Consider the following 7,943-nt stretch of genomic DNA (forward strand, 5'->3'; position numbering starts at 1 on the left):
GGTGGTGGTGTAGGCCGTGGTGGTGGTGGAGGCAGTGGTGATCTTGGCCTTGGCGGCAGCCGTAGTGGAGGAATGTTCTCTTGGCTCAATGGACCATTGCCGTATGTGACTTACTATGATCTTGTTCTTTTGGCTCAATGCTTGTGTTGTCATTTTGTATTGTGTGACTAACTATTATATTGCCATTTTCATAGGTATGGAAACAATGAAGGGGGTGGAGGACACGGAGGGGGAAGGTGAGATCCCTTGGTGGTGGGAGGAGGGAGAAGAATAAGAAACTACATGGACCGTGATTTGGACAAGTATATGTGCTATGTGTGTATGACTATGTGAGGGGACTAATATTTCTGTGTATGACTATGTGAGATCCCTATGTGTGTATGACTATGTGATTTGGACAAGTATATGTGCTATGTGTGTATGACTATGTGATTTAGACTACTATTTCCGTGTTTTGGACGCCTACATTTAATTTGGATATGATTATGTGGCATCTTTATGAATCAAAAAACAAAAAAAACCAGCAGTTATTTGAAAATAGCAGTTAGTGCAGCGCCGAAGGCCAAGGCGCCACACTACATAGTGCAGTGCCTTGGTCTTCGGCGCTGCACACCTGGACATGGCAGTCCAGAGAGCAACAGAATCATTCCAGAGAGCACCATGAGCATTCCAGTTGGTTTTGCACCCCAAAAATTGCTAAGTCAGTGTGCAGCGCCCAAGGCACGCCTGCAGGCAAGCTTCTTCTTCTTAGGAGCACGAGGATCCTCTTCGTGCACTTCCTCCTCCGCCTCCGCCTCCGCCTCTGCCTCCTCCTCCGCCTCATCATCCAAGCTAGCCATCCGTGAGGTCCCTACGACCACCTTTGGGTTGCCTCTGTTGTCATAGTCGTTGGGCGTGTACCGGCGTCTGGGCTGCCTAGGCTTGAACACATATGCGGACCGAGCTTGAGCGTCCGCCAAAGTCATGTCATCATCAAGCTCATCGCCCTATCACACAACGAAACAATATGGTGAAGGCCGATGTCGTAATCAAGTGAGAATCACATATAAAGGATTAGTCATACCTCTTGGGTTATCCCACCCTCATCATCCATATAAGCATATGAGGAACTCACATCGTCCCCCTCATGGTGAGGTGTGGGGTCTGATGGTGTACCAGACCTAGAGGCAGATGGTTCATCATATTAAGGATCACGGCAACCGAGAAGGTTCGATAACCGCCTTAACTTCTTGGCCTGACGCTGTAACATGAACAAGTGTGTAAGATATCAAACTTCGCAACATAGACTGGCTCTCATAGTGAATGCGATATGTACCTTGAGGAATGCTCGTAGTGAACCATCATCATTGCCAGTTCCAACCGGTGTCTTCTCCAGAAGAGACTGGCTCTCATCAGCTGCTTTCTTGATCTCGGTGCGCTGCGGATGAGAAAAAATGAATGCGTTAGCCATTCAAACATGTGTAATACGGTCAACAGGAAAGTAAAGAGGGGAACACTTTACCACATAGTTAATCACCGGAACAGCAGGGACTCCTTGCCCTAGCCTGACATCTCTGTTGTACTTCCCCTTTGCTAGATCCTCAAAGTTTACGGGTTCTTCAAGAATATCCTCATTATATGCCGGCGGGCATATCTCAACTCGAGTAGTTCCAATAAACCATCGTACGTAGTTATCAAAAGCAAGTGAGTTGTGCTCACGAAGCGGGGCGCGTGCAGTGCTACGAGCTTGCTCCACACAAAGCTGGAAGCGGGTAACATACGCAGAATGATGCTTGGCCCAGTCCTTTATCTTCCATTGCCTTCTCCTGTCCAACCTGCGTGGTATAAAACCAAACATTAGCACAATCAAAAGGAGTCCCGATGATTAGACAATACGCACACATGCTCTCTTACCTATGAAGTGCTTTATCCGTGTCCACCCAATCCGGCGGGTGAGGCTGGAAAAGACCAAACTGACGATACACGCGATGCGGCAAATGAAACTCAACCGCCCAGTTGCATATCAGTGGGCACCGCATAAGCCAGAGATCCTTATCCCGCAAGCACATCGGGTTGAGGCGGAACTCCGCGGTGTATCCCAAGCTCTCACCCGCGCCATATGGCTGCCATTCCACCTATGAAACAGGGCAACAATGCAAATTTGATAACTATTTTTCAAGCAAGCATGAGAAAGGACTAAAGTAATGACCTCCTTACCTGCTCAGGCGTAATCGTGTCCAACTCGGCAATGTACTTTTGGTACATGAGATTGACATCGTCCGTCATCTCGGAAATGATATCCCACTTGTAAGCCCACGTGGGGCGCCGTAATTTGTCATGTTCATCTGCATACCAAGGATCAAACCTGACGCTCTTCGGGCGTCCAACAGGCAGACGCTCCCAGCTCCATACAGAAAGTAGAAGCAGATTACCACCAATGCCTGCACTAGGTGTGATCCTGCAACACGCATCATCCAGCTACATATGAAAGAAAAACAATGTTAACTTGACAGCAAGCTTGCATTGCTAATGAATAAATGAGTTGATCACAAAACAGACCAACTACCTGTCGGTACAAGTAGGCAAGAGTCACTGAACCCCAGCTCCAATTGCTATCGAAGACGGTCAACGCCTTCAGCCACATCCATGGAGCGTTCTTTCCAGTGGAGTCAGGAAACAAAGTCCTCGACACAATGTACCACATATACACACGAGCATGTGTCTGGATCACATCATCAGTTGCATCCGGAGGGCACGTCGCAAAGTTATTTTGAATCCACGTGAAAGCAGCTCCGGCTGCCTTCCTTTCCCTCTTCTTCTTCTCTTCTCCCTCCTCTACATCATCCTCAGCCTCGGTAGGAGCCATACCGATAAGAGCAATCATCTGCTCGCGCCACCCATCAGAATCGGTGCTCATACATAGAGGCCTCCCATCGATAGCAAGACCGGTGATCAACGAGACATCCTCGAGCGTCACGGTCATCTCCCCGGTCCGAAGATGGAAACTGTGGGTCTCTGGCCTCCACCGATCAACAAGAGCGGACACCAGTGGAGCGTTCAGATTCGGCGTGGACTGGCTGACCAACAGAATCCACGGGAGTAGTCCTGCCTGCTTGATGTACGGTGTGTACCGCTCATCGTAAGGCATGGTAGGACCAGAGACCCCGTGATACCGAATCTTCAGAGGTTCAAGCTTCTGCAAAAAACAAGTAATGACAAATCTTAGGGCATGTAAATTTCAACTAAAGGCAAATTTGTAAAATATTTAGATTACTCATTATTACCTTATCCTTCTCGCGCATCATGTAGGCCCGGTGTTGCACGTCGTAGACATCGTCCAGAAGCCAAACCATCCTTACAATTTCAAACAATAAACATATAAAAGTTCATCTTCATCTCAAATATCGGTATACACTAAACATATAACATGTGTTCAACTACAAGAATCTCAACATCTCCTTCTCACACAATGAATATGTCATATGTGTTCAAATAAACTAAACATCTAATATTTCAAATAAACTCAACATCTAATATTTGAAATAAACTGAACATCTAATATATATCTAAACAAACTTCTCATATATGTCTACAAAAATCAACATCTCATAGTTATCTATAAAAATAGGCATCTCATATATATCTAAAAAAACTAAACAATCTAGGGTTTCAACAACAAGAATCATATATTGTGAACTAATAAATAACACTACGGTACTACCAATATGAATACACATCCTAAATCGAGCAAACCAAACAAATCAAGGGTTCCATCAAATCATGGACAAATCTCTAGAATGGCAACAAATTTACGGAGCAAAAGAAAGAGAAGGGAAGAGTTTACCTAGTAGGATGGATTGGGGATCGAATCCACGGATCAAATCTTCAGATCTGAGAGGGATGTGGGGGAATTAGATGGGGGCGCCGCCGCCGCCGCTGCTCTCTGTCCAGAGAGCGGAGAGATGAAGAACTGTCTGGTCGGACTGGGGCGGCCACGCTTAAGTCACTGTGCAGCGCCCAAGGGCTAGGCGCTGCACGTCAAAGTGTGGCGCCTAGCTCTTAGGCGCTGCACAGGTGCGTGTGGGGCCGCAACTGGACTAGGGATGCCACGCTGGCAGGATGTGCGACGCCTAAGGGAAAAACGCTGCACAGTAGGGTGCGGCGCCCAGCTGTCGGGCGCCACACCAAAGGGTCAGCAGAGTGAATTTTTTTCCTGAACAGGTCAGTTTGTGATTTGATTTCTGCCTCAGGTCAAATCTGAGATTTCTGCCCAAGAAAGGCGTCGTCGTCAAACGAAAAAACTAAAAGTGCACCGCACCGCATATGCATGCAGCAGCAGCTGCAGCGATGGATCCAACAAAAGCTCGCCCACATATATATTCCTGTCTCCCTGTCCCTTCCCGTCCCTAAAAGCGCTCCGTCTCACACAAAATACTCTCTCCTCCTCCTCCTCCTATAAAACTGTTGGAACTTGTACATAAGTTGGAAATTACAAGGATGGAACCGGAATGTTGCGCGTCGCAGCCACTACAAAAAGCTAGACGCCCTCTGTGTGTCAAGGATGACGGAAGACATGTCACGTGATCGACGGGTTGAATCGTCAAACCAGTGTCAGAGAATCTTTGGGTGGCAGCCGTTGGTCAAAGTACGTACAACCCCATGGGTTTTTCTTATGTATATTTCTGCGTTCTTTGAATAAAAATCCTACGACAATGTACCCGGCTACACCTACAAGTCGTGTGATGCTCGTTAGATCGGCTGGCCCTGGCCGGCATGGATTATTTACGCATGCATAACCGTGCAAGGGAAGGATGTCGATCGGGCATGTCACGTAGGCCACTGTGTACGTGGTACGTCCCGTCCAATTGTCGGTCAGCTTTGGTTGCATCGAGGCAGCAGGCAGGCTTTGGAGTTGCTCCGAAAATAATATCTCTTGTCCTGGAAGAACAAGGCAGCATTCCGATGGATGGATGTTGTATCTTGGTCACTCACCTGTCGACAGGTTGCGGTGAATCCCGGCCAAGCCACGGAAGGGTTCAGTTGCCGGCTGCCGTGACATGCACAGGCCGCCCGTCGCAGCGCACTACGCATGCACCGCCCTGGACCGGACCAAAGTACGTACATGCAGAGGATGATGCATGGTTCATTCATCCACCGTTAGATCGCACCGTGCATGCAGATGCAGCAGGTGCCGTTGAACGTTGATTGAACAAACATCCGGTACAGCCATGCATTGCATGCATCCCTGTGGCTGTGTGTACTGTAGAACATAACTCGGCTCAAGAGAAGGTACTACGCGGTGGTGGATGGGCATAATTCAAGGCCTTGCAGGCGCAGGCGTGGCTTTAATTCACACTGGACTGGTGGGTCGATGGATGGATGGGAGCAGGCCGCGTTTATGGTCCAGCTCCGTGCCCACTGTGCTGTGCACTCTAGTCATGGGGTTCACACCAAGTGAAGTGAAGATGCATGCAGGCGAGGCCCGGCGAGCTGATATGATAGGGGACAGCCACTCCTGCATGTCTTCCTCATCAGTAATGCAAGTGCAGGGTGCGGGAAAAGGGAAACTCATTGCCAAAACTGCACCGGCAGCAACAGCAACCTCTTGATTCCACCCCCACGACCCCTCCTTCATTGCATTGTTCCCACTCGTCTTACCAATTAGTACTAGTACCATCATTCTCTTAAGAGCAAATCTGAGGAAATTGCACAAACCGTCAATATTTACAGAGATGGCCTACTTTTAGATTTGTTGCATAAAACGCCACCTATTGGTGTAACCTACTCCCTCTTTTAGAGTGTTAGTTAGCCCGAGCCGACTATCATTGCGTGTTTTTACGGAATGTTTACACTTACAAGCAGAACTCTCCTATTAGGAATCATATCAACATAATCAGATGAGAGATTAGGGCTATCTGCAACGGATTGCACCAATAGATGATGTCTTGTGCAAGAAATAGTCGGTGTCCTCTCCAAATTCATCTTCAATAGTTGGTGGTTTAATTTGTGCAATTTCCTCCTCTATAAGAGAAACTTACCAGCACTCCAGCAGCAACTTTGACAAAAGTGACATTTTGAGATTTCGTGACACACTCACCATATTTACGCATCCATAATCCCCACAAAAAATACACTAAGGACATGTTTGGTAGCACGCTTAGAGGCCAACCAGGCCCGCGCGGGACGAAACTACATTGTTTGGCTGCCCGCATGCACTATTTGGCCCGTATCGCACGAAGATTAAAGCACCTCTCAACCAGGCCCGCTAGGAACGGCCGAATCGGCGATTTTCTGCCAAGCCAGGCTCGGCCGAAGCTGGGGAGGGGAACGCGGTGCTAAGCTCATGCGACCACGGAGATGGTGCGAGCTCGCGCGCGTGTTCGAAAAATCGGCGGGAGGATTTCGGATCACCTCCCGCCGATTCGGTCGCCCTATATAGCCCCCTTCGCCTCACCGCCGAAACTCCAGCCACCCTTCTCCCCCTTTTCGAACTCTTCCGCCGACGCACATCAGCACCGACGAGCAGGTAAGCGACGCTCCTTCCGCGTCCGACAGTCCATGGCAACGACGACTCGTGACCTCTTCTTCTCTATCCTTTTGGAGTCTCTCTCGAGCTGCAGCGATGGCCTCTGTAAGTTCAATCACCCCCTCTCTATACTCGATGTAGGTAGATCTGAGACCATGTAGTAGGGTTTGATGTTCGAGCTTGTGGTAGGGTTTGATCCGTGAGCATCTTGTAGCTTGCTAAGGTTGTATTTGGGTGCCGATATGTGAGATTGTGATCTTGTAGCATGCTAGGGTAGTGTTGAACACACTGGATCGGTAGCTAGTTCTGATGTATGCTGCTCATATGGTCCTACGTTGAGCTAGATTATCCGGTAATATGTGATATATATGCTCATTGTCAATGTGTGCTGCGATTGTAGGACATGACCATGCAAACGCAAGATCTTAGCCAGGCCATTGTCCTATCCGGGAGCCAGTTTCCTTCGTTCTATGTTGAGGACTCCCAAGCACGCCCCACGATGAATAGATGCCTCCTGATTTAGATGTGTTCGAGGTTTTAGGCACGGGTCCTCCTTTTGTGCCTACAACCTTTGTGCTCGTAGAGCCAAGTGCTACTGCTACTGCCGCTGACAAATGGCAGCAGCAAAGGCAAAGAATGATGGTAGGGGGAACAACATGAAGTGGCAGCCATTCATGTTCACGTTCGTGCTTAAATAGATGTCTGAGCTCATATCTCGTGGGCTTAGGACTTACAAGAGATTCAAGGAGGTGCACTTGAACACCGTTGTGAAGCAGGTGTTTGAGTTTTGTGGCCAGGAGGTGACCTCCACCCATGTCTACAACCACCTGAGGAAGAGGAGAGCTCAATGGATCACTGTCCAAGCTCAAAGACCTTAGAGCATCTCCAGCCATTGGCCCCCCAGGCGGTGATTTTACGCGCCCCCTGGGGGCGAGCCGGCGCTTAAATCGGCGTGGGGGCGAGGTTCCCAGCCGCTCGCCCCAGGGTCTCCCCGAACGCGTTTTTTTATTTTTAGAAAAGCTGAATTCGGCGAAGTTCGGCAAAGTTCGGCAAAGTTCGGCTAAATTTTGGCAAACTTGATATTCATATTAAACATGTTCGGCGTTTTACATAAATTATTTTAAAAAATAATCTATGGGGCGAATAACTCGGTCAGCACGGCGAAGTCGCCGATGTCGCCGCCATCCTCGTCGTCGGTGGCGGCCTTCTCCTTCTTAATGGCGCGGCCGCCCCTGCTGGACCCATGCCCGGCGTCTCCATGTCGAACAGGCGGTGGCGGCGCGTCGTCGTCATCGTCGCTGTCGTCGAGGACGACAATGCCTCCCTCGCCCCGGCGACGGCGACGAGCTTCGAACCGCGTGAGGGCGGCGCACTGGCGCTCCCTCTCCGTCTGCACCCAGTCGTCGCATGCCCATTTGAGGGCCGCTTCATCATCGAG

At 49.3% G+C, this 7,943-nt stretch overlaps 1 protein-coding gene across 1 annotated transcript; it reads right to left on the reverse strand.

Moving 5' to 3' along the window:
• Positions 1-544: 544 nt before the first annotated feature.
• LOC123083847 (uncharacterized) lies at positions 545-3,332 on the reverse strand. The gene is made up of 8 exons (XM_044505739.1): positions 3,264-3,332; positions 3,062-3,175; positions 2,546-2,830; positions 2,197-2,457; positions 1,894-1,937; positions 1,502-1,673; positions 777-977; positions 545-613 (listed from the first exon to the last, which is right to left on the reverse strand). The coding sequence occupies exons 1-8, from the start codon at positions 3,330-3,332 to the stop codon at positions 545-547; spliced, it is 1,215 nt and encodes a 404-aa protein (XP_044361674.1).
• Positions 3,333-7,943: the final 4,611 nt, after the last annotated feature.

This window comes from Triticum aestivum, chromosome 4A (genome assembly GCF_018294505.1).
Source record: "Triticum aestivum cultivar Chinese Spring chromosome 4A, IWGSC CS RefSeq v2.1, whole genome shotgun sequence".
Classification (NCBI taxonomy): domain Eukaryota; kingdom Viridiplantae; phylum Streptophyta; class Magnoliopsida; order Poales; family Poaceae; genus Triticum; species Triticum aestivum.

What these genes read in the sequence shown, in the direction of transcription:
- LOC123083847 (XM_044505739.1), bottom strand. Translation starts at nt 3,332, where the DNA reads ATGGTTTGGCTTCTGGACGATGTCTACGACGTGCAACACCGGGCCTAC. An exon ending in ACGGATAAAGCACTTCATAG is followed by an intron (nt 1,674 to 1,893) that starts GTAAGAGAGCAT and finishes ACTTGCTTTTGA; the next exon opens with TAACTACGTACGATGGTTTA. An exon ending in TTCCGGTGATTAACTATGTG is followed by an intron (nt 978 to 1,501) that starts GTAAAGTGTTCC and finishes TAGGGCGATGAG; the next exon opens with CTTGATGATGACATGACTTT.